Genomic DNA, 27,868 nt, shown 5'->3' with positions numbered 1-27,868 from the left:
TTTATTACTTCTTTGTTCCACATCAACAGAATGCTCCTAGCCACCCCACTAGCTGGTAAGTGAACCCAATCAACTCTACTATCCTTCCACAAACTATAAACCACCCATTGACTAATCCCTTCCATTTTGGTTTCTTGCAAACACATTAACCTAGGTCTCCATCTTTTAATACAACCTCTGATAACTCTCTTTTTTTTTCGTATCATTCACCCCCCTCACATCCCATGAAATAACTTTTCCAATTATGGAAATAATTCAACAACCAAACCCCCCTCTCCCCTCCCGCTACTCTTCTTTCAGTCATAGTTTACAGACCACTGTAGCCTCTCTAATTCCCTACTCTCCCCATCCCCCTGCCTTTTTTTAACTTTCTTTTCTCTCTTTTTTTCCATCCCTTCCGCTTAATACCAAGACTCTCCTCAAGCAGATTAAGAATCTTAGCTTCCATCCCATTAAAAGAAACACCCAACATTTTACTAACCTTTAGAAAATTCTTCTGGACCCAGTCAGAATAGAACTTCTTACCACTCGACTCCTTTGTCAGAAATGATGGTCCAAGAAGAAAAAGATCGTCGCGTTGGATAAGAGAAACCTTCAATACTTCTAAGCCCACATCCTCCATCACCATGATCTCGTAAAACATCGAATTTTCCATGATAGTATCCTCCACTCTGACCTCCATCACTCTCATCTCCTCTTCCTCTCCACCTTCCCCATCTGTAGAGAAATCCACAGAAAGCGCCTCATCTTTCTCGTCTTCGTCTTCCGCTATCTCAACAACCTCCTCGTCGACACTTTTCGGTTCAAATCTATCTTCGTCAATCCCCACGGAGACACTAACAGAATGCTCGACCTCAACTTTCTCACTCTCGGGTAAGGGAACCCTAGACACCCCTCTACTAGCATTTAGTTCTGAAGATCCGGGCATAACTCGCTTGGGCCTCCAAACATTTACCCGTTTACGGCCCGGACCATTGCTCGGTCTAAGTTGATCAACCCACTTCTCTTTCTCAGACCACGAAAGTTTTCTTCCTCCAACCTGTCTGGGCCTCTCGTCTCTCCTTGGCCCACTCCTTCTGAGTCCATTTTTCATTTCCCACCCTGCCTCCCTCACGTGACCACCATCAGAGACAAATTCAAAATTTGAAAAATACTAACCCAACATGGCTCGACCTGACAAAGTCTCCTTCTCCACCTGACCACCAACCAACACAAGATTCCTTAGGGTTTCAGCAAAAGAGCGACCATTTCTCAAAACAAATTGAAAACCTAACTCCAGTTTACATCCCAGACATTTTACAAAAAAATCGTTGTTTCCCCTGTATTGGAGCAAATTCAAACCTCTTGCCTTTCGACGACACCCAATTTGGAGGAATCAATTTTACTCCCATCACCTCATGAAGCACCTCCATCATCTTCCACCATCCCTCAACTTTCTCACCCTCAAGGAGGAATAATCTATTGATTCTCCCTTTTGGCCCTTCCTTCCCCTCTGAGAACACAAGAAATTTCCCGTTTCTATTTCCGCTCAACGGCATCCACAAGGTTTTCCAACTACTACGTCGACATCTACCCCAAGCGTCCTCCCCCTTTTCCCATCTAAATTCCTTAAAGCATTGCAACAGCCATTCGATATCCCCCTTCTGATAAAATATCAATTTTCGAAAACCCTTCCCATTTTCGTAAACCCTTACTCCCCTCCCCTCCACCACCACGTCGAATGATTTTTGCTCAATAACCAGGAATTTTCTCAAATCCACGAACATGGCCAACAGGGCATACCCGTCACCAAAGACGACAAACCCACATGCGTAAAAACTCAAGCAAGACTTTCTCTCTCTAGACTCTCTAAACTTTCTCTCTCTCGAGCAAAAGAACATACTATAGATCAAAGCAAAACTATCAGCCAAGAATAAAAATGTTACTAAAGATAAGAGTGTTATGATTCCATAGACTCATAATAGAATATCCTCCTACACTGTTCTGATAGAAACCTAAAAAATACAAATTAGTTAAAAGCAATTCTACTGAGGATCAAAAAATCACTGTCCCTCAATTCCTATATAACATAGAAATAACTACATTTGAAAACTTTCCATAGACCTTTGCCCATTAGGGCTGCCAAAACTTCATTCTCTCCCACGAATCTTGGCTCATGAAGAACAATCTTCAAAATTCTTACAATTTCTGTAACGACCCTGGGTGTTACAGTTTCGTTTTAGCCATAATGTCTAGAATCCCACAAAAATAGCCCCTTGCCGAAGAGGTTTAACAACTCTTCTTACCTTGACTCTTTATAAATTGGAACTAATAAAACATTGCGCTTAAGGGGGTAACTTAAACCAATCCAAACATATCAAATAACCTTCCAAGCCATGTCGCATTTTAAGAAACAAATAATTGTGCATTTTCTTGCATTGTCAACCATAACACGAATATCTGGTGTGAAAGCTTGACTAGGCCTAAGATTTGCAACAATTCATTTGTATTGAGTCTATTCCACATGACAAATTAGGCAAACATCTTCACCTTTGAAAACTTTAGTTTTTCGAAATTCATTAGTGATAGGAAGATGATAGCAGTTGGGATTTTAAGTTATGTATGCGAAAAGAGATGCATGTATATAATCCTAAGGGATCCGATTTTAAATTCAACTATCAGTTTGTGGAGTATATTGAAAAGACTTTACCAAATTTGGCAAGAGGTTAGCATGTCATAAATGTCCTTATTGGGTAAGCTTTTAAAGAAATGGAAGTTCCATACAACACTTCCATCTATATGTCAAACTATAATTTTCTAAGATTATTTTTTAGAATCACTTTATTGTATCATGATGAGAATAATATAGGAAAATATAGGAAAATGATTGCACCAAGAAACCATAACTTTCAATCCTTTAATTTGGTAAGATAATAATAGAATTTAGGAGGAAATCTTGGAGTATTTGGTTATTACATAACCAAGATTTGCAATTATATAGGACTCAACCAAATCTATGATTATATGGAATCCCACATCATTATCACTTTTCTAATTGTACACTCTCCCTCAAACTGGATTGTAAATACTGAACAAACATAATTTGATACAAAGTTCTTTAAAGGTGTTTCTATGGAAGGGCTTTAGTGAGGATATCAGCAATCTGTGATTTTGTAGGCGTGCAGATCACTTGAATAACTGAATTTTTAATTTTATATGAAACAAAATAGCAGTTAATTTGTTTTTTGTCTGATCATGATGCACAGGATTCTTCGCTATGCCAATAGTAACCTGATTATTACAATATAGGTTGATAGGTGTCTCAGTTATTATCCCCAATTCACGAAGGAATCTCTTTATCAATATACCTTTACAAAATTCCATTGCTAATACTCTAAATTCAGCTTCAGCATTATTTCTAGAAACAACAGGTTGTTTTTTGTTTCTTCATCTAACTAAGTTCCCACAAACATAGGAACAGTATCATGGAGTGGATTTTCTATCCTTCAGATCTCCTGCCAGTGTGCATCAGAAAAAACAGAAATGTCCCGAGTGACTTGTTTCTTATAAAATAATTTTCTTCCTAGAATCATCTTGAGGTTCTCAAAAGTCCTGTATACAACCTCAATGTTTTTGCCAGTTGGGTAATGCATAAAATAACTTCTAACACTAATTGAGAACCCGATATCTGGTTTATTGTGGGAAAGATAGATGAGTCTACCAACTAGTCTTTGATATCTTCCCCTATTGACTGATGTACTTCCCTTCTCATTTACTATCCTTTTAATTCGATACATTGGAGTATTTGCGAACCTACATCCTATCATTGCAATTTCTTTTAGTAACTTCAGTATGTACTTGTATTGTATGATGAATATACCTTTATTTGATCTTACCACCTCCATGCCTAGAAAGAATTTAAGATTGTCAAGACCTTTTATTTCCAATTCCATTGCCAGAAACTTCTTGAGTCCCAACAGTTCTTCGTAGTCGTTTATGAGTATGATGTCATCAACATACATTATGAGAGTAACAATTTTCTTTTCTCAAAATTGTTTTATAAAGAGAGTGTGATCAGCTTGACATTGTACCTAGTTTTTCCCATTGATTTTGTGAACCCACCAAACCAAGCCCGTGGAATTGTCATAGTCCATAGGGAGAGTTTTTCAGTTTGCAGACCTTGTTGATTCTTGAAGTTTGTTTCAAGTCCTAGAGCAGTGTTCATGTGCACCTCTCTGCAAGATCTCCATTCAGAAATGTATGTTAAGCATCAAGTTGGCATAGTGGCCAGTCTAGGTTTGCTGCAAGGGAGAGAAGAATCCTTATATTATTGAATTTGGCCATTGGAACAAAGGTTTCTTGATAATATATTCCATATTACTGAGTGAATCCATTTGCAATAAGCCTAACTTTTAGTCTCTCAATGCTTCCATCTATCTTAAGCTTTATAGTAAAAATCCATTAACAGCCAACAGTTTTCTTCTAGGGGGAAGATCAAAGATCACCCACGTGTCATTCTTCTCAAGTACTCTAAATCCATCCCTAACTATTTGTTTCCGATCAAGATCCTTAAGTGCCTCTTGGACATATAAAAATCTGCACATTGTCAATAGTAGATACAAACACTTGGTAGGATGGAGATAATCCGTTACAAGAAATGTTCTTATAGATGAGGTAGTTTGTGCAAGTTCTTATTCATTTTCTTAGAGCAATTGGAATGTTTAAGTCATTCATTCTAGATGCAGTGTCAAGAGCAGAAATTTCCTAACCTGTGTGATCTTGAATGTGAATTGGAAGTGGTTCAGATTCTTAGTCATTAATGAAGACCTACCTTCCTTTCAGTGTTTTTTCTCAATATGTAGACAATCAATTCTTGTCAAGGTTTTGGTTGTCACCCATGACTTACGATGAAGGAGAGTCTTTGTCTACACTTTAATCTCGGGTAAGCCAAGATCGAGTTTATCATCAAGAGATTGAGTTTATTGTTGGTGTTTTGCATGATTAGTGGTTTCAAGTTGTGGTTGGCATAGAGGTGGTTGGAAGTCTTGTATTGAGTTTGATTGAGGTAAAGAAAGTCATATAGGGTCCCTTGAGTGTTGGTCATTCTCCCAAAAATGTTATTTCCTCATGTCCTCCCCCTGAATTCAAGTTTGGGGTAACAGATCTAATTTCAAAAGAAGTCACATCCATTAAAGTGTAGAATTTTCTTCATGGTTAGAGAATAATATTTGTAACCTTTTTGGTTTAGAGAGTAAGCCAGAAATACGCATCTAATGAAATTTTGATCTTATTGGCAATACTGCTGGGTATGCATATGGGCAAATGCGGAGCACCCAAATACTTTTAGGTCCAGTGTAGACATAATCTTGGTATGTGGGAAGACTTTGAGAATGGTATAACATGGAATTTGGAATTGTTAAGTTCTTGAAGGTATTCTTATTAAGAATGATTGATGTTTATTCTATTAAATTTTACAGTTCTATATATATATAGGTTTTTTAGGATATAAAAAGGAAAAAAACCTTAGAAGCAATTGCAGATGCTATCTTAACAATTGCAAATGCTATCACGGTTATTGTTTCTAACAAACCTTGGAAGTAAGTTTGGGGAACAAAATCTGCCTCAAGAATTGCTTTATTTATTTGATGCTTGGAAGGCAGCTTGAGGGAGAATTTGAACCATTCAAAATCTATAGAGGAGTAGAAGTCTGGCAGGGAAAAATATGTCATCATCTTCATACATGAACAACTTCTTATAGAATAATTTAATTGAGAAAGACCCATTAGATGTGAGGCACCACCGCAGAGTATCAATGCTTCCATCCAACGAAATATAGGATAACATGCCCAATAACTCCTCATATTCTCTAATCTCCAAATCGTTGAGATTCCTTGACACAAGACTTTCCATTACTTCTCACCATTACTGTTCTCCGCTAAAGAGTTATAAATCTTGATGTCTTTCTGCTGGACTGTCGCATAAATATGAGGAAAACGCACTCTAAGAGTACCCCCTTCCATCCATTGATCTCTCCCAAATTCTAACTCTATTCCCCCTACCAACCTTCCACCTTATATACTCCTGAAAATTTTCCTTCCCTATATCAATCTTTCTCCACAAGCTTTTCTCATCTGGTCTTGAACTCTCTCTGGTGAGCCACCTTTATCATCCATGTCATATTTTGCTACTATTGTTTTTCTCCATAATGCGTCCTCCTCTGCTATACATCTTCATTACCATTTACCATGCAGAATCTCATTCATCCTCGTTAAAGATCACAATCCCAAGCCACCTAGGTACAATGATTTCTTAATCTTGCTTCATGCCATCAAATAATACCTCTGTCTTTCACCCATGTCACCCCACAAGAACCTGCTTTGTATGGCTTCCAACTACTTTGCTACATTTTTTAGAATGATCATCATAGACATGTAGTAAATAGGAAGATTGCCCAAATTACTCTTGATGAGTGTGAGTCGACCCCCTTTTGACATCAGATTTATCTACCATCAGATTCCACATCCTAACCTCTTTGAAATTAGCACCAAGAGGTAAACCAAAATATTTTATGGGCAAATTCACATATCTACAACTGAAAGCCCTTGCCATTACAATCAATTAAATTGAAGCATAAACTTGTTCAGTGCACCAACCATGGTACTACAAAAAGATTAAAAAAAGAAAAAGATTCTTGACACTTTACCTCTCCAGATTGGAACTTTTCAAGAATGTTATTCATGGTACTTCGTGACATACTCTTCTGCCCAGCGTGGATTCCGACAAGAAAATGACACTTCCAAGACGCTAGAAGCCTGAGGTTTTGCAAAATATTTGACAAGGATATAGCAGTAATTATCCTATTTACAAAAATTATGCACTTCATATTTGGTTGTAACCTGAAAAAAGAGTTAATTATATTTTATTAGAAAACTATACTATATATAAACAATGATTCACAAGAACTAATTGATGGATTAGGGCAGCAAAGATAAGGATGGCAAAAGTTAGATTATAGTCCAAATAGAAGGGACATCAATGAAAATGAGTAATAACAAATGAAAACATGAAGCACGGTTCCTAATCCTAGGTTACCAAGATGCAGTTTCAACATTGGTTCTATAGCTTTGCTTTGCCACATAAACTATTCAACATGGACAAACTAACTTTAGGGACTAGGTGCTGGTAGCTAAGAGGCTGCAGTTGCTCTCAATTTTTACCCTTAACCTTAAAATAGAATTAAATGCAAACATCTTAAAAACATTTCTAAGACTGCCCAACAAAGAGAGAAGTAAAACTTTTCCTTCGTACCTCCAATCCTTTTTAGAGTTTTAAAGGGTTTAGGTTTACATGATATAGTCATCTGTAACAAATATTACAATGAAGATTTAAAGCATTGGAAGTGGGCTACGGCTGGGCCTCTTAAAAATGAGTCATGTGCATGAAAAGAAGTAATGGTAGACAGAGGGGACAATAACTTTGATTCCCATATTTGCCTTCTTGTTCACATAGAAAGAGAGAAATCAACGGAGTATTGAAACAAAAGCTATCCCTTTCTGTAGCATTTGAAACATTTGGTTCCAAAGCCTTAGGCAACGTTTGGATAAATATTATTTAAAGGAAACAGAGGAAAAGAAACATTTTTCCTGGTTTTAATCATTAAAATTTGAGAAATAAAATGAAATGAAATGATTGTTGTAATCACCTGTTTGATTTCGGTGCATAAAGAAAGAAAGAGGCATGTTCACCTTTCTTTTATGGTCATTAAGTTTGCTGAATAAAGGTGTCATAGGGTTAGAATGTAAAAGTGATCACACTGAGGATATTATCACTAGTTTAATTAACTGAATCATAATTCTACAGAAATTGTTATAGTAAGAAACCTTGTATCAGAATTCAAGAATAAGGAGTTAACTGACGAGTATCTCGTAATAAGACTTTTTATTTTCAGTTAACAATACTCCCACTTTGTATAATAAAATATATAATACCTGTCTACAAATAATCCCAAAAAGAAACCTCATTAAAATACCATCAGCCCCTTTTTCTTTCACGATAACATTTTCTTATTTCATTATTTCATAAAATATTGTTTTTACTTTTACATGATACATTATAACAATGTTTTATCAACATTTGAACCTCTCGGTGAACTTTTATTAGTCAACATAATTTACGAGGTAGAAGTTGGTGTAGAAAGTGCATTAAAATATATTTCAGACCAAATATAACACAGCATTTTCATAGTAAAGTATAACTTTTTTAATTATATCTAACCTCATATATTACGAACAAAACACAGTAATAAGATTTTAATAAATTATTGTTAGTCGTGAACCAAACAACATAATATAATTGTACTTGCATTACTGTCTTATTTTATTCCTACTAAATAGTTATTTCGTTACAACTTTAAACTATGCAGAAGCCTACAATTATATTACAACTTCTCTAATAAACTTTAATTAAATTAAACAAATTATTCTTTAAATAGGTAAAAACTTTTCTACAACTAACAGTGCCATAAGTTCTTTTATGTTAAAAAAAAAACAGCAGCTTGAGACGCAAATAGTAAAAAGTTGCACAGGTTTAACCCAAACAATTGGTAACATGGTAGATAGATGAACAAGTTATCTACAATTAGACAGGATTAAGGAATCACATAATGAACAAGCAACTTTAGAAGCCCAAATACCCACCTGCAGGAGGTAAGAATTCCAATTAGTCGTAAAAGCTTTCTTGAGAAAAATGGCTCCTTTAAAACTTCTACAGAAGACAAATCAAATGAGAACCCACCTACATAAATAGCAAAAACCAGATCTGTATAAGTAACATGGAGACTCAAATTGAATTATTGAAGTTCTTACTGAAAGATTTGCAGTAAGTTTACTTCTCTTAGAATATCTAAGTTGGATTGTTTCCAGCAACTTTAAGCTTTTAAGATAATTGTTCATCTAACTAATTCTGTAATAAACAGGAGAGCTCAGATCATCATTTAAACTGTAAAAAACTCCTTTCCCACCATCCTTCCTCTTTTTTGGTGAAGACCCCAGTATCGTCTTTTATGGGTACATGGTCTGGGATTTGAACCCCTCAACCTCACATTTGGTGAGGTTAGGAAATAGCAACGAGCCAGAAGCTCATTTGTAACCCTATTTACTTAAACAATAGCTCATAAAAGTAAATACTTATCATCCATGATCAAGTTTAATGTGTTTATGTCATAAGCTGAGCATCCCACTAACAGGTAAGAAGGCATATTACAATCTAAATAATAAACTTAGACTCACTTTTTAGGCCTAAACTTTGGACAACTCCATAATGCAATCAGTTATTTAGTAACTAAAATAGAATGAATTACCAGGTAACTCTATCAAATACAGTAAGCTGAATTTGTAAATGGGGAATTTTGATATGAGGTTTTCCATCAAACAAGAATCTAAAAAAAACTTCACTTCTATTCCACAGTACTTGGTAAAGAAATGGTAAATTATGTGTTTAAAAAAAAAAGTAAAAATTTTTTGAAAGGGTACAGAGTAAATTACATAATTTGTAATTAATTATTATTTATTGTCTACTTCCTTTTTCATTCTAGAATCTCAATATATATAGAGTTATCATATTCAATAGAACACACAAAAAACTATTTTTGACATAGTATTAGAGTTCTAGGTTAAAGAAACCTTAACTGTTTTGCAAACCCTGATCGCTTTATTGTCGAAATAAGAAAAAAAACAAATAAAACACCCTAATTCATGAATTAAAGACCACTTGAGGGACACATTGATTCTGCACGAATGGTAAGGTTTTAATATGACCATGTACATGTAACAATCCTCTACATAGAGACAAGATACGCTTCTTAAGAAAAAAAGATAGAGACAATAGAAACTGCAATTACGAATTTTCCAGACATCATACCTGCCATGCAATCAGAAGCAAATGCTTCTGCAACTTGAGCAAGATATCTATCAGATAACGAGTCATCAACGAAATTTCCATCCCCTTCTATTAGTTCCTTTCTTTCACAGTAATCCCCAGTCAAAAGAAGTCTACTAGCCTGTAACCTCAAGAGAACCAAAACAATAAACAAAAACATCCCAGTAATCCAGACTAACATACATCCAATAGCATGTGGAACTCAGATGAAACCAATTGATTGGAAGTTGTATTCTTCCCAGACCACCATTAAGGATTAATCAACCAATAATGACCTATATTTGTAATTTCAGAAGTTCCTTAATTTAGAACATCCAAGCAATACCTAGCCAATAAAGTTAGATATACTTTCAAGTGGTGTTTAGATGAGACCGACTGACAGCAAGATAGAGCTCAACAAACAGAAAATTCATAATTATCTTTCAAACCACCAGTAGCTATTGTTAAAGAATCACAGCTTTTTGATCCCTATTTCTGACTAAAACAACAAAAAGTAAAACAATATCACTGTATATAAAATGATAGCAGCCCCTTAGTAAGCCAGGTAAAGCAAAAGCTAGATTATGTGGAACAATGGAAGAAACATTATTGAAAGACACTGATTTAGAATAAAAAAGGAAACCTTAAAACTAATTATACATGAGTATTTTACTCATACACCTTTACATACTAAATTACAAATATATACACTACTTCTAACAGATTATATATCACATTAGCCTAGTTCTTTAGAACAATTCTAGAAGTATTAGAAAAAGGCAAATTACCAAAACATGATTTAGATTTGTATCTTTCTTAAAACAAACATGACTGCATTTTGATATTATACAAAATATGATTTTTATAATGTAATTTTAAAATGTGACTTCTTTTATTCACATTTTGATATTACTTTATAAAATGTTGCTATTCTAGAATTTACTTTCATACAAGCTAAACATATTAAAATTTTTTCGAAAATACCAAATGTACCCTTCTATTTTTCTTTTATAAAAGAGTAGCTTTATTAAGGAGGAGAAGAAAAAAAGTGAAGTTAGAGTATATTTTGTATGATTAGGTAAAGGGTATACTAGTAAAATATCAGCAAACAGCTACAAAATTGCCCCGTATAGGCCCAGGACAGGTCCACTTGAAAATCAATACTAAGAGCGTGCCTTGAGTCCCTAGAAAATCCTACAGATGCAAGTTCATTTGCTCAGGTAAGTTTCTTTTTCACATGGTTTAAATGTTTCGAGCAGACATTTTTCATTGTCATGAATTATAGATTCGGAAACTATGGATCACATATCAAATTCATCTCACTACTGTGGCATCCTCACATGTAGCTACGAAGGAGAACACCAAGGAGAAAGGGCAAAGGCCCCACCTAACTTCAAGCATCCAAGCAAAACCTTACCATTCTGCAGAATCAATTCAATCCGATGCAACTATAGAACTTGGCCAGCCAGAACTAATTTTCTTCCGCAGACTCATGCCATGTGAAGCTCTGGACTACTTGGCCTCCAACCCCTTATCTCAATCCCAAACTTGGCCCTAAGCATCTTGCACCATAGGCTACCCTCATCATTCATGAATCTGCAGCCACTTTCTATCCTTGAAAAGATCTTTGTTCAATCTAAAAAGAGATCAAATGTCAAGCCAGCCCCTTTGAAAGGATAGCTTAACAAAGTCTCAAGTTACAAAGTGGGACCTCCTCTGCTCCTCAGTATCACTCCAGAAAAAAAAAAACAAAAAAAAAAGCAATATTGCAGAGCCTCCAAATATTTTGCTACACTAGTTGACATTGTAAACAAGGACAAGTAGTAGATAGGCAGGTTGGATAAATTACTTGTAATAAGAGTGATCTTTCCATATTTAAAAAGAAAGCCCTCTTCCAACTTGTCAATCTCTTCTCAGATCTAGACACCAAATCTCCCTCATGACTAGGTCTTTTAACTTTTTCCTTACCCTAATCAGCAACCGTAAGTACTTCAAAGGAAGAGTAGTCACCCTAAAGCCCAAGATGCCAGCAAAAGCCTCCATATTCTGCCCCTCTCCAAGAAGCACAATTCATTTTTTTCGACAGGAAAAGAAGCACCATTAGGAAGAGAAAGAAAGGAAAATACACCTAATGATAATTGGTGGGAGTTTGAACCCGCACCTTTCAAGGGGAGATCAATTCCAGTCATCAAGGAACTAAAGTGGGGTAGCAATAATTCAAACACAAGTTATGTTCCGCATGATGTATATTGAGATTAACAAGAAATTTCAGGCTAGTGATTGACTAGAAATTGAATGAGAACTAGACTAATTTCAAACTAAGCTTTTATTGCCGCATCATTCTAATATCAATGAAGAGGACTATAAGAACCTCATAAACTTTTTGGTTACCCATGTCTTGATAAATGCGCATGGGTGACACCTTTGTGCATTTTAGTTATGCTTCCTTTTTTCTTCTCAAGGAAAACAACAAAGACTATTTTATTCTTTTTGAAAGGTATAAGAACCAAAAAAATTCAGAAACAAACAAAAAGAAAGACAATTATTAGAACTGAATTTCTGAACAGTTGGTCAAGGAGCTTACTTCCAATACCCCCCAAAGGCCAAGACTTTCAAAACAAAATACCATATTGGCATGCACCCTGATTAGCATCTTTTTCATGTTCCGAATATTTTGCGGATCATCTGTCTTCCTGTTAAGTGTTGATAAGCACTGCTCATGTCATAAACAGAAAAGCAAGTAAAAACTTGTTCCAGTGACAGAAAAGTTCAGATAGAATTACTACAACAATAACATACCTGGCGTTTAATCTCCTCGAGTTTACTGTAATAAGTCATGTAGGAGATAGAAGTGTCATTTGCTGATGGACCATAATGGTATATTCTAACAACAGGAGATGCTACAAAACTTTCCAATTCTTCCCTATTCTCAACGGAATAAACCTACAAATTATAATGAAAAATATTACAAGTTGCATTCAGGTAAGATGACTATTTATGTTAATGCCGCACTAGCCATCATAAAATTCAGTTCTGGCAAATATTCTACACATGGACCTTTTTATAAAAAAAAAAAATAGAATGGTATTATTCACATGTACCAAAGGGATATAAACTTCTATATAATGATATTTACGTATCGATCAAAATGTTTATAAGGTTCCCAAAGTCCTCGAACAAATAGAGAATGATGACTCATAATCCAAAGACTTAAAGTTTAGAACCATCTATCCTTTACTCTATCAAAATCATCTTCCACACTGTGACAATCTTTAGTGTCTACACATACGATTTGCGTTATTTGCTTACTTATTGATTAATACACACGTTGAGGTGTTTTCCTGGTGAAGCTTATATGTCTGATAGGTTACAAATATTATTTAGAATTAGTTCTTGGTTGTTTGACAAAAAAATAAGAGTATATGTCACACCTTGTGGCTAGGTATCATTTTCTAGATAAGTTTGTGGTACCTCGTGGTTAAGTGTCATTTTATGAACAAGTTTGTAATACCTCGTGATTAGGTGTCATTTTCTGAAAAAATTGACAAAACCCCGTAGCAGACCGCAAGAGACTCAAGACTATCAAAACCACCTAAACTGACCATCTCATATTATTTAAGCTTATTTCTAGGCCATAAACAACTTCAAAACGCAGCATAAAAAACTAAATCCCAGGATCACCCCTCTTCTGATTTACAAAAAATCAACGTATCATCCGTAAAAAAACATATAAGAGACTTCAGCTTCTTGGTTTCTTCTTCCCACCCACACTCCTCTCATGAGATCCAATTACTTCACTCTAGCAATCCTTTTATTCAGGGCTTCCATCACAGTAATGAAGCGTAAAAGTAACAAAGGGTCACCTTGTCTTAAACTCCTAGATGGCTTGAAGGACTAGGAAGGGCTTCCATTGATCATCACAGTAAAGGAGGTCGTAGATATGCACATCCGAATCCATTTTCTCGACCTCCAACCAAAACCAAGTCTCCTCAACATAGAATCCACAAAGTCCCAACTCACAAGATCGTATGTTTTTTCCATGTCCAGTTTACACAGAATCTTCTCCCTTCGTCACTTATCAAATTGTTCACAACTTCATCGGCCACCATCACCACATTAATAATTTGTCTCCCTTCCATAAAAGTATGCTGACTTTCTCTAATAATCGACTTTAGAATACTAGACAATCTTTTTGAGATGATCTTTGAAATTAGTTTGTAAATGTAGCCGACTAAACTTATAGGTCTGAAATCTTTTATTTTTTTACCCCCTTCTTTTTTTGCAATAAAGACCAAAAAACTGGAACTTAGGGACCTCACAAAAGACCCTGACTTGTGAAACTCTCTACACACAGCAACGAGATCATTCTTAACCACATGTCAAAATTCATGCACAAACCTCATGCTAAAACCATCAAGACCTAGGCTCTTGTCACCTTTACAATCAATGAGAGCCTCTTTAATCTCTTCTTCTGTGAATTCTTTCTCAACACCAGATCTGACATCCTCATCAATCATCTCAAACTACAGGCTATCAAGTCTTGGTATTCCACCAAAATCATCACAATACATCTTAGAAAAGAAAATACAGCCTTCTTCTCTCATGTCTCTGTTACTCTTGATATTATAATTGCCCACAGTTAATTCTTCGACATAATTACACTTCTTCTCGTGGTAGCTAAGCAGTGGAAGTGTCTGGTGTTTCTGTCCCATTCAGTATGTTATTCATAACCAAAGTAGATTTTCCACTCTCTTCTAAACCCCATCCATCAGCACTAATCCAATATTCGCTATTGCTACCTTCCACCTCCAAATTATCCGTATATCCCTAGTCAGATTCCACCAGAACCAAAGCCATTAATTTCCTTCCTAATTTTCTCTACCTTCTTCCTTGTTTTTTCTTCCCTCCAACAATGCCTGCAGACACTCACACTCCTTCACCATATCACTGTTATCCCCACACTTTCCTTCATCTTCCCCACCCTCTTCGGTTACAGAAATGCCACCTAAAGCTTCCAAATCCTCCTCTGCCGCGATTTTTCTTCTTCCCTTCTCCCTTGATCTCCCCCTACGCCATCAACTTCATCTCTCATCTTCAGAGTCAGTCTCCAGCCAATTCAATTTTTTTTTTCGCCATACCAATCTAATTTTAGGTTTGTTGGGTTGTCCTTTTGTTTGAGCTCGATCCAAACCAGTCAACCCACTTCCCCTTTTTGGCCCAGCTAAATTGTTTTTGAGTTCTCAACTCATCTGCTTTCAATCTGTTGAGTTTCAAGCTCATATTAGTGGAATGTCCAAAACGACCCTATGTAAGTGCATTTTGGATATAAGGGTATTGGCGAGCAATTCGATTTTCAAAAAATGACTGACCACACCTCCAAGTCATATCCTACCCGCCTCACCTCTTTTCTATTCTATAACAGCACCGTCGTGTTGTAACCCATAGCCTCCACCGTGACTCCAAACTTCGCTTGACGGTACGGACAGTGGAAAATCTCCTTCCAGCTGCTATTCCACACTTTTTTTCTTACTTCTCATCCTTATAGCCCATCGTCATCTTCCCCTTCCGATCCAGGTTCACAATCGCGCGTTCTGTAGTACATATACAGCCTTCCTGACCTGTCACCATCCACTCGCTTCAGTCCGTCTGGGATGAATATCTGCTTCACCTCATTTCCCTTTTCCTCTGTCAGGACCAAATACCTTCCACTTCTGTTCCACCTCATAGCAAGCCACAGGTCATGCATCTTCCTCGGCCACTTCTTCCCCAATGTGTTGCCACCCCCACAACAGTAAAGATCTCCTAGAACTTCAACCAACCACTCCACCTCTTCTTTTTCCAAAGAAATAGACACGCGAAAGCCTCTGTAATGCTCACTTATTCTCATACCTTTCATGTTTTTGCCTTCACTTACAAAATCAAAACTTTTCGTTTCAATCATCACAAACTTCTTCCCTTCCGCCATCACTACCTCCTCCTTGACCTACCCCCTCTCCTTTCCTTCACCTCCCTTCCTCGCCTTCCATATCAAACTCCCCTCCTCGTCGATCTTCCCCTACTGCAGATACCAAATGCCAGTCCTTTTTTTCCTTACTGATTTCTCTCTCTAGTTTCTCTGCCTAGTTTCTGACAAGGGTTGTGCATTACAATGACGAATACGCAAGAGATAATATATGGGGTAAGATCAATCATGATAATATCAGAAATTTCATGGACATAAGAGTAGAACTCCACAAACATATCTAGAAAGGATTTTGTTCATTTGTGTACATCATTATTATGGGGGGAGCCCGTTTGTGCGTATCTATATTATGAAAGGAACCTGTTGTGCTCATCTATTTTAGAGAGAGTTTGGCCTTTTCTGGAAGTATGTGCCTATTCATAATATTATAGGGAGTCCAACCTTTTTGGGAACTATGAGCCTGTTGACTCATTGTATGATGTTCATTGGTCTTTAAAAAATATATAAGCTATATATATGATATATTATGAAGTTCACTGACCTTTTTATTGTAATGTTATAATTTGTTACTTATTAGGATGTATATCTTACTATTTTCATAATCATTTCAAATAAATAAGTATTATGACATGAAGAGAAAATCTTGGAGGCTAAGTTTCGAAAAGTTGATAGGGTTGACTAATCCACAAAGACTCTAAGGTTCTTATGAGTTCGTTAGTTGTGCTTTCCCTTTTTAGACTATGGAGTACGGTTGAGCCCTCGTACATAAAATTTTGTAAAGAAAAGCGATGTACTTATACCATGTGACCTAGTTCACAATATCTATCCATTAAGCTATGAATAGACAATGTCCATTCACTAGCTTGAGGAGAGTGCTGAAAGTGCATATATATAATTTAATGTATAAGGGTGTAGTAGTAAAATACTCCAACGCCATTAATTTTTAGGGTTCTTTTCTTATTCTCAAAGCTATATATAACCTAGCTATCTAATAATAAACCATAACATTCTATTCTTCCGCGCTATTCCTTAGTCAAATAGGAAAATAAATATTATAAGATTATAAATACTACTTTTAATAAAATAATAAATATTAATACTGATAACATTAGGAAAAGAAAATATGAATAACCTAGAAACATAAAAATGACATAACTAAATTACTAATGTACCTATCTGCCATCGCTGAGAGCCTCTAACTCACCTTAAAATGCAAAAAGGGATATTGATCGGACTCAGCCTCTTTTAAGCATGTAAGATGCATATTCCGAGAAATAGTATATTAAGGTCCATGGACTTACAACAAATTGTTACTAGTACCATGCCTTTCTAAGATAGCAATTCAAACAAAAATCTTCATCTTTGAGAAAACTTCAGCCTTCCATAATATGCTACTAAAAAACTTCATTATGGCAACAGGAACTAAGGGTCATTGTCAATGGTACGCAAGAAGCATAAGAACCATATTGTAGTTCCAAATCTAGTGTCAAATCAAGATATAGATCCACGAGTTGACTTGCTTGAAACATTAATCAGGAACTTGGCTTTCCACATCCATAACCCATAAAGTTAGAATGTGATAGCAAAGCAGAGATCAACATTGCTTTGAACCTATGTTTATGTCAGAGAACTAACCACGTTGAAGTTGACTGTCATTTTATTCAAGAAAAATTTCTAGCAAATGTGATTCGGACTGCTTGTGTAAAGTCAAGATACCTAGCAGCCATGTTCACAAGATCCTAAAGAGGAACTTGTGTGAAATTATAACAAGCTTAGTACGTATGATATCTAATACTCCAACTTGAGGGAGAGTATTATGGTATAAAATACATTTTCTATTTAGTTGTTTTCCAATGTCATTTTTATATAATAAGTTTCTTGTTCATAATGTTAACTTTCTCGACAAAGGGATCATTAGAAATATACAATTTCTTTCTAACAAATAATGAAGTGACAATATTTTCAGTTAAAAATGCTATAAAATAGACATACCCTTGATGGGTAAAAACTATCACAGCATTTGAGCATAGTTGATACATATTAATCCCAAGATATCCCAAACATAAGTCTCATGGCTCACCTTAGCATTTAGCAAGTTTTCAAGACTATTTATGCTCCTATGTAAATTTATTTGACCAGAAGCACCTGAAAGAGCAGGTAATACATTGAAGATTGAGAAACTGTATAAGAAACAAGTAGAGAATTCCAAACATAAAATGTAAAACCTGTTAAGTCTTGTTCAAAGAGAAAACCCATTTAAGTCTATCAAGAAAATGACAGACATCTCATTGAAAAGGATTGCAACAACTAAAACTTTGATTTCCAATTCAGGACAAACTTCATTTGTAAAATGTATAAATGTGCCTTTTTTCAGTTGGCTTTTTCTTGCTTTCTCTTCTTTTTGTACAAAGGTGTTTATACCTATTAAGCTCTCAAAAACAAAAAATATATATGATAAATTTCCCAGCCTGAATGAGAGCAAGAGTAGACTAATTATTTTTTGGTGAATAGAAAAATGTTTTAGTTTACAAATGACGTACCAATTTATCATTGAATTAACATTTTGAGATAATTAATTCCTCAAATGTATCAAAGTAAGAAGCCTATCCTTGAATAATAGGAAGCCCAAATTCAGTAATATGTAGGTTCAGTTAATAGAAATGAATAGGTGCCAAAGATTGAATTCAACAATCAAGATTTAAATGCTCCGGCTAGTGTACAGTAGGGTAAATATTTTTTCCCATATAAAAGTTTCTACCTTACTGACTTTGTTTTGTATGGAAGACATCTTGATCAGCAGGTCATTCTCGGTCATACATTATTACAAGCATTTGACCAAATTAGAATATACGAACACCAGCTTCCAATTTAGACAAATCTGGAAGCTTAAATTCCACCCGTATATCTTTTTTTTGCATGGGAGGCCAGTGGGAAGTGTTTTTTTTTTAAATAAAGAGAATAAATAGTATTAAGTAAAGGCACCAAGAGGGTGCCACCCTCATACAAGAAATTTACAAATCAATTAGTATGTCTATGGCATTCTCAAAATCCACCACTCTATAAATGTCATTACCCAAAATTACAGACCCAAACATGTGTAACCATCTATCCCTAACCTTTGACATCTCCCCCTCACTCCCCTCAAAAACCCTACCATTTCTCGTAACACCCCTATGATTTCCACCCACATCAACCTTCTGCCATCGAATCTCCATAACTCTCCTCCACAATCTCCCATCTTCCCTAACAAACCTCCACAACCATTTATCATGTAAAACATTATTCATCTCAATAAAAGGCCTCAAGCCCAGACCCCCCTTCTCCAAAGGCATCTTCACGTCTTCCCATTTCACAAGGTAAGATATTCTATTCCGCTCTTCACCCCCCCCCCCCCCCCCCCACAAAAACAAACACTGGATATTTTTAAGTTTCTTCGTTGTTCTCACTTGAACAATCATCACAGAAAGGTAGTAAACAAGAAGGTTAGTCAACATGCTCTTAACGAGTGTTAACCTTTCCCCATTGGACAAATAGTTTCTTTTCCAGCCAGCAAGCATTTTCTCAAACATATCCACCACTAGTTCCCAAGTCTCCCATCCTTGTATTTAGAGTCCAGCGGGATACAAAGGTATTTGATTGGAAGTTTCACTAATATGCAACCCAACACCCAAACTAACTTCATTCGTTCAATCTCTTGGTGTCACCAATTCAGATTCTTTCAAGTTTATGTTCAAACCAAAAACTGCCTGAAAGCACAGGAGAACACACAGTAAATTCAGCATTGTACTCTTCTCAGGTTGACAAAATATCAGGGTATCATCAGCAAAGAAAATATGTGTAACCTCTAACTGTTGCCCCACTTTATCAACTATCACTCCCCTAATCAACTCTAGCTCCCTGGCTCCCTCCAATAACTTGCTCAAAGTATTCATAACAATGATAAATAATAGAGGACAGAGAGGGTCTCTCTGCTTCAGACCTCTAGAGGCCTTGAGAAAAGAATATGGGCCCCTATTTACCAACACTGCAAAAGATGTAGTAGTAATGCAAGCTTTCATCCATTTCCTCCACTTATTCCCAAACCCCAACCTCCCATACATATAATCTACAAAGTCTTAACTCACATAATCATACGCCTTCTCCATCCAGCTTGCACAAAGCTCTTTCCCTCTTATTACTCACCAAGTCATCCACCACTTCATTTGCCACCAACACGGCACTCAAAATTTGTCTTCTTTCACTAAACGCATGTTGAATCTCCACAATCGTTTCTCCTAATATCTTAGACAAACGTCTAATTAACACTTTAGAGATTATCTTTTATATGCATCCCACCAAATTGATGGATCAGAAATCTTTTATATGTTGTGCACATTCCATCTTAATAATAATAACCAAAAAGAGAGTGCATATTGATCATAGAAAGACTAATGAGATGGAGTAAGATAATGGTGAATGCATGTTATCTCCGTAAAAAGGCCGATGAGACTGGTAACCATGTGCTTCTATGTTGTCTGGTGGTGTACAGACTTTAGACTATGATGTAGGGGATTCTACAAATCAACTGGGTAATAGCTAGCTCAGTTAAAAAAGAATTATGGGCAAGGAAGAGTATTAGTGGGAGGAGAAAACAAGCAGATCTCATTACGCTTACTACTTTTTGGGCGATCTAGAAAGAGAGAAACATTAGAGTTTTTTAAGACGTAGATGTTGATAATGATTTTGACTTTATTGAAAGGAGATGGTTCTATAACCTCTTCAATGTATAGGTTCTTGCAAAATTGAGTTACATCTTCTGCTATTACCTCACCTCGCACTTCCATCACGTTATTATCAAGCTCAAGCTCTTTAATTAAGTATCTTCCTTTTTTGTACATTTACTACTCTATAGAATTAGCGAGTATCCACATCCCGTTCCTTTACCCATTTAAGTTTGGGCCTTTTGTCTCGAACTTCTATCCTCAAGTAACATCATTATCCACTTCCTTTCTTTCTGATGTCCAGAGATGTTACTCTCTGCGCTCTCTCATCTCATCCAATATCCTTGTTTTCCTAAAGCTGACATTCCCAAATACCTCCTTATACTTCCAGCTTTCCTTTCAAGTATTTAAGTTTTAGTTTGAATTTATGACCTTCCCACCCTACCTCCTCCCTACCCTACCACTCCTCTCTCACAAAGTCCTCAAGCCCTAAGTTTTGAGTCCACATATTCTAAAACTGGAAAGGAGGAGGAATCTATATGATTCGTTTGGTATTCAAATAAAATGAGGAAATGACCCATTATAAGACGTGGAGAACTTTTTGTACAAGGTCAGGAAACAATCCTCCCAGCAAGCGAAGACCAAAAAGTGGTCCAATCATGAAGAGATGATTTCATTTATATCCACCAACCAAGTATATTGACCACTGACTAGAGGGAGGTTTCTCGACTCATAGTCTTATAAAAAATCATTAAATTTTGCATGAACTTAGTCATATGTCCCCTTCCTAGTTTGTCCCGAACTAACCTGCATGTATCAAAATCTCCCCCAAAACACCAAAAAGGATTGCATAGTCCCAATAGATATAATAACTCCTCCCAAAATATAGGTTGTCGGCCCATATATACTTGTAATCAACCAACAGCCTTTACCCTTGATACGTTTTTGAAATAAAAAGTGTAAAGTGTAAACTAACACATTGGCACCAAGGAGATGTCACCCGTTAACAAAAATATTTAAAGTTTAATCAGTATATCAATAAAATTCTCAAAATCCTCCTTCCTATTAATATCATGACCTAAGCTCAAAGATCCTATATAATGCAGTCATCTATTCCTAACCTTAGTTATCTCTCATTCAATCTCTTCAAAAGCCATCCGATTTCTTTCTTTCCAAACTCAAAAAATAGTAAGTGATATGAGATTTACAATTTTCCTCCCCTTACTAATTCCTTCCGAAGCCCATAATTCAAAAAGTCACTTCTACCAAGTTAACTCTAGAGGTTGATCTAGTATCCCAAATAATTAGTATTCCACCTGAGGCACTTATGGATGGAAAGCTTACCTACTCTTCATATCTGCGTTCCACACACTTCGCATGAGGAAACCATCAATATCTTTTTTCTTTTCTATTGTAACATAACTACATCAGAGTCACTCTCCCAATAACCTCCTTTATGTTCTTTCTTTTGATTGGATTCCCTAACCCGTTGACATTCCAACTCAAAAATCTCATTGCCTCCCTGAGTTTATTCCCATCCTTTTTGGAATCTACCAAGGTGTGCTTTTGGTGCAGTCTCCTAATTTTAAGCACTACCTAGTTTTTCTCCACATATATGTTTTGGTGATACTACAAGTCTAACTCTTCCCACCCTCTCCTGGTAACCTAAAACCCAATTCATCCATAAGGTCATTTGGGTCGTCAGGGTTATCTTGATCAAAGGATATCAAAATATTGGCTTAATATCGATGGCTTTTTCCAATGGTACCTCACCCTCCAAGTCATCAGGTGAGAAACTACGTATTGGATTAGAGTTTACACTCATGCAAGTAACAATAAAAATACTGATCATATTTTACTTGGGGACTAGTTTCATAGTCGCTTACATATGTCTACCGAATTGTATGAACAAAAACCATCTGTATATTAAACTCTAAATAGAGAATTGTTCTCAAGAAAATAGAGGATTCTTCCTCAAGTGAGCAGTAACTCCATCAGAGGAAGAGAAGAACTTAAGCCCCAAAAAGAAGAGTCTCAGATTTTGGATCATTTCATGGTCAATCAACCCGTGACCACCTCCAATCAAGCCTCATCACCTGTCAAGATGTGGAAGGAGACCAAAAATAATTCGAAAATATTAAACAATTGAACCCACAGTCCCCATGCCATGTAGAATGTCGAAAAAAGTGATTGAAATACAGCAGCTTTGAAGCACACACAAAGCCAAGGAGAAAGGATGCAATTTAGTTTTCACTTTGAGCAAATTAATAGTATACAGTCTATCAACAAGTGCAGTCCAAACAAAAATTTTAACCTTTTGAGGAAGTTGGGAACTCCAACATTCCTTGCGAGATCAATCTTATTCTTACAAAAGTAAATCAGATCATTCTTATTCTTACTATTTTCTTTGTGTTTTTCTCTTTCTTCAAAGATTGTTCAGCGGATGCCTGATTCTCAATTTTGATTATTCTTTCTTCAATAAAATCACTTTTTTTTTATTAAAAAAAATCCTTTTGGCTAGGAACTGCCCAAACTAGAGAATAACAACTATGAATAACCAGTTAAATAATTATGCCATTTGTTAACATCTGGCAATTGCAGTCTTAGACAAGATAAACAAACAGACAAGTAGAAGTAAAGCCACCAAATACAAACACCTGTAATCACACACCATGTGGATGCAACCACATATGCACATACTCACAGCTTTGACTAATTTTATTCTTCTTTCTTCTTCTTGACTTGACCTTATCAAATGGCACAACTCTAGTAACACCAGACCACATGAAACCTACCAAAGTAAAACTTATCCTCCGCAAAGACAAAAAAGAGAAAATAGAAGGGTTTGGACCCACTACTAATGCAAAATTTTACAGCATGGCATAAAATAAAAATAATAACATCACAGATAGCAACGGTCACGGCTAAAATCAGATTGAGGAAGGTAAAAAAAAGTGTTTGTGTATCCTTACAGTTTTATTATGGAAAGGCCCAACAATACCTTCCTGAACATTTTTCTTTTTTCTTTTTGTTTTTTGAAAATATCTCCCTGAAGGTTTAATTTAGTGATTTCTACCTAAAACAGAAAGAAACTTAAGTTCCTGACCTCTATGCATCATAAAACTTGAATTAGCGATATATACAGGGTCTCTGCAAAATTGACATAATTAATAAAGTAAAGCTTTCAAATAATTTCATGCTGTCTCATTAGTTCAAGGAGAAATGGTCCATTACCTTTCCCTATAACTGGTGATGCAGTCATTCCAAACACTCGGGGAAGTTTTAAGGCACTGGCTTTATAGAAGACCTACAAAAATATAAAACTATCAACATCCAAATCAAACTAAATCAACTAAAAATAAGCTTCATACAAGAGATTTCATTAACCCAGTCAACAATTTACTTTCATGATTTGTGCATAAGGATGACTACTTTTGACTTGAGCATGGTGGCATTCGTCAAAAATGAGAAGGGCAATCAACTCCATCTTGATAAAGCAATGATGTAAATTACGCAGTAGTATTTGTGGGGTCATAACAAGAACCTGCATAAACATCCAGCACAGACAATGATGCATGGCTCAAGTATCAAGTCTTCAATTAACATTAAAGGATATGACTTTTTGGATAAAAGAAATTATATTGTTATGAATAGAAAAGCAGGTAGTACAAAAGGAGGACAAAAAAATCCTCCTACAACACAGAAAAACAAAAAATAAAGGAGCTAAAAGATCAAAATCAATTTAAATAGTGATGCAGAACAAGAAGATTTTTTTTCTTTTAATAAAAGAAGAAGCTTTATTAAGAATGAGAGGAAAAGGATGTTAGAAAGATGGAGACTAAGACATCCTCCTCAAAACATCAACAGGATAAAAAATAATGAAAAGAATGTGTACCAAAGAAAAAACCTACAGTCTATATACAATGGTGTCCTAATTACGATGGGAGGTAAAAATAAGTAGGAATTAAAGTATCTTTACCTTCGAAGGAATTATAGCTTTCCACAATACCTTGCCGATATGAAATTGTGTAGCATTAGGGTTATTAATGAGGTGATTAAAGAAAGACTTACATGTGAACAAACCAGAAGATCCAAGAATCCATGACTGCCTATCTGGTTGGGAGGTAATAGGTATGGATTCAATCATGTTCAATAAGGCTAGTAAAGTCTCCCTATTAGACAAATTACAGTTAAATAGAAATGTCAAGATAGTCCTCCCTCGTATTAACAGCGAAACTAGAGACATGGGTAGTGTGTCTGGTAGATAACTGGTAAAACAAAGGGAAGTTTTGGCAGGCGGTTGGTTCCCCAACCAAACATCTTCCCGCAACAATACTTGAGTTCCATTTCTCACATGTAATTGGGTGACTGGGGTAAACAAAGGGTGTACTTGGGAAATGGGTGAGGCGACTAAGTCTTTCCATCTCCTTCAACAAATATTCCTTTCTCAACTCCTGCTCCCTATATTCAGTTGCTCCACTATTTGATCTTCTCTTTAACATGCTTTAACTTCATAGCTAATCTTAAACTAGAGTACCCTCCACAGCCTTCTCTTCCCGCTACCCCTTGACTTCTCCTGAAATCACAAAGATTTAATCCATTTATTATCAAATCTGAAAAGATTCAACCCCCAAACAATACTCTTCAACTCCAAAGACAACAGGAAATGGTCCGAGGTGGTCCTATGGAGCACTTTCTGGATCATATTTGGCATTTGCAAGAGAAGAGAGAATGAAACTAAAAACCAGTCAATTATAGAGAAGTTTAGGATATCCCCAGAATTTGACTAAATCCACCTTCTCTCAAAAAGTGTTAAGTCCACTAGATCCAATCTATCCATGAATTCTTTAAACTCTGTCCCGCAAACCATTGAGAACTTCTCCCCCGACCTTTCATGAGCAAATACGACCATTTTGAGACTGCCACTAATCACCTAAGGGAAATCCCACCAGCCATACATTCTTCAAGATCCCTTCAAAAGAACTTCCTCTACCTACCCTTCCCTTTACTCTTCACCATAATGAATACCCATCTCTTATCAAATGCCCTGTTGATGAAGAGGCAAAAAATGGAGCAATCACCATTGATACAGTTCCAACTTTGGACAACCTTATCCCACATCACAACAACTCCCTCTTCCCCCAAGCCCCAATGACTGGCAAGACATTCCAGCCCACCTCCCTGCATTTCCAAACAAAATGAATCAGCCTTCATGAGATAGATTCCATTTTAGTTTCTTGCAGACAAACTACATCTGCCTTCCCCCGTCATAAACATCCTTTTATAATTGTTCTTTTCTTCAGTTTCATTCAACCCCTTAACATTCCATGATACAGTTTTTCTGATCATATAATTCTGAAAATCTTCCAATCCTTGCCTCCATTTCCTCCTCTGCTACCCTTGTCGCAATTCACCGATGACTGAAATTTTCTCAATTTTCTATCCTTACCAACCCTTTATTTCCTTTTTCCACAAGTATTTGGAGTCTTGTCAAGTTCCCTCTCTCTTTTCCTGTCCTCTATAGCTCGAAAAAGTTTTAAAGCTTGATCTTCATTCCCTTTAAATCTCACCTCCAACATGTTGCTAACCCTTTGAATATTGCTTGGAACCCATTTTGAAACTTAACATCTCTCTTCTACACCTACCACAGAATTCACCATAACCAACTCCCTATCCTACTTACCCTTTTAAGTTTTGCCTTCTTCCCCTCTACACACCTCAAAATTCATAATAGCTAGAGGAGCCACATCCTCCAAGACCCTCTCCTCACAGCTGTCAACTGCCTGACACTCCACCTGCCCCATATCGAAATTCTTCTCATCTACAGACTGGATTGCCCCAACATCTAGAACCTGTTAGCCGAGAGACTGCATTCCCCGTGCTCACCAAAAGCTCCTTCATTAGAGCTCCTTTTTGGAGGACTACAAGGAAGGATATTTTCTCCCTTTACCGATCACGATGCCGATGCTGCATTGGTAGTCCCTTCCTGTGCCACTATCTTCTTCTCCTTCCACCTATGCTTCGTCTACAACAAGATTGCCTTTCCTTTCTCTCAAGTCAAGGGTCTTCTTGGTTTGAACTCTAGTTGCTGCAAAAAGAGGCCTATTCTTCTCTTAAGCCCCAGAGGACATTCATAGTTGTCTTTACCAAAAAAATACGGAAGAGCTAGGTGAATTTAGCACATATTCATCTAGTTTAGTAACACAATTTTCCATAAGGAATTTGAACTTCAATATCTTTCAGGTTAACCTTTTGTATGAAAAACTTCTTGTCCAAGAATATTAGAATTACACAAACTTTGATGCAGTCCTTAAACATAGATAGACACACAATTGAATGCAATCCTTACGCGTATGTAGACAACAAAAGCAATCAGCAAGCCAAATAATTAAATTTTACAATCACCTCATACTGTTCAAGCTCTTTTTCCCAATCATGATGGCTCTTTATATGCTTGCATGCGCCACAATAAGTCCCAACCTTGAAATCAACAGATTCCTGTATAACCTTGGCTTGCTACAAAATGAATAACAAGATTAAAGTGAACATAAATTACCAAATTCCTAATTCCTAATTCAATAAGAATATACGTCAGCTTCAAACTTGACTTGATCCATATTAGAGGTCCAAAATCTCCCATGTTTGTGAAACTGAATTTACAAACTAAAAAACCCATAGAATGAAGCTTACCTGTTGAACCAAGGCCACTGTAGGAGCAAGAAAAATGCACACGCTCTTATGGGGCTTACGAATCAAGTGACCCAATTCATACATAAGTAACACCGCTATGTGGGTCTTGCCACAACCAGTTCCCAAATATACAATAATGTTCTCCTCAAGAGCTTTTTTGCACAATTCTAATTGATACCTTCAAGAGGATGAAATTCGAAAAGACTCAATTAGAACCTTTTTTCTGGCTTCAAATGTTTTATTAAATTTTTCTTTAAGATTTAAAAAAAGAAAAAGAAAAACACACACATAAAGCAAAAAAAAACCTATAAGCAAATACAACTATTGGTTGGTCTAAAACTTAACCTTCAACTATCTATGAACAAAAAGGAAACCAGGAATATTTGTGACATTTAAAAGAAAAAAATAACATATAATTTATGAAGGAGCATTATCAAAATAGAGCTCTCATCTTTGAGAGAGCTTTCACTTTCTAGAATGAGGAAAAAAGAGACACTACTACCACATCTGTGGGTGAGGCGAGTGAGAAAAAGATTAACAAGTACAGGTTAATAACTTAAACCCATGATCCACCTATCCAAAATGGCTTTTACTACAACTATTTGATGGCTTTTAACAAGAT

The 27,868-nt window shown here is 36.1% G+C and overlaps 1 protein-coding gene across 3 annotated transcripts in view; it reads right to left on the bottom strand.

Moving 5' to 3' along the window:
* DCL4 (dicer-like 4) overlaps positions 1–27,868 on the bottom strand; it is a 67,881-nt gene that overhangs the window by 37,533 nt on the left and 2,480 nt on the right. Inside the window, exons 2-11 of one of the 3 annotated variants that reach the window (XM_088208123.1) lie at positions 27,247–27,424; positions 26,962–27,072; positions 23,960–24,100; positions 23,791–23,863; positions 17,937–18,001; positions 12,694–12,837; positions 12,479–12,607; positions 9,898–10,036; positions 8,676–8,772; positions 6,683–6,875 (exon numbers count right to left, since the gene is read on the bottom strand). In XM_088208123.1, the coding sequence (XP_088064249.1) occupies positions 6,683–6,875; positions 8,676–8,772; positions 9,898–10,036; positions 12,479–12,607; positions 12,694–12,837; positions 17,937–18,001; positions 23,791–23,863; positions 23,960–24,100; positions 26,962–27,072; positions 27,247–27,424 (1,270 nt within the window). Of the gene's footprint in view, positions 1–6,682; positions 6,876–8,675; positions 8,773–9,897; positions 10,037–12,478; positions 12,608–12,693; positions 12,838–17,936; positions 18,002–23,790; positions 23,864–23,959; positions 24,101–26,961; positions 27,073–27,246; positions 27,425–27,868 lie in introns of those variants that run through there. The other 2 variants (XM_088208124.1, XM_088208125.1) reach the window with 2 other exon arrangements.

Source organism: Carica papaya, chromosome 7 (assembly GCF_054855325.1).
Source record: "Carica papaya isolate Zhongbai chromosome 7, ASM5485532v1, whole genome shotgun sequence".
NCBI lineage: Eukaryota > Viridiplantae > Streptophyta > Magnoliopsida > Brassicales > Caricaceae > Carica > Carica papaya.
Note: the sequence above shows the minus strand (reverse complement) of the source record. Positions and strands in the feature narration are given on the sequence as shown.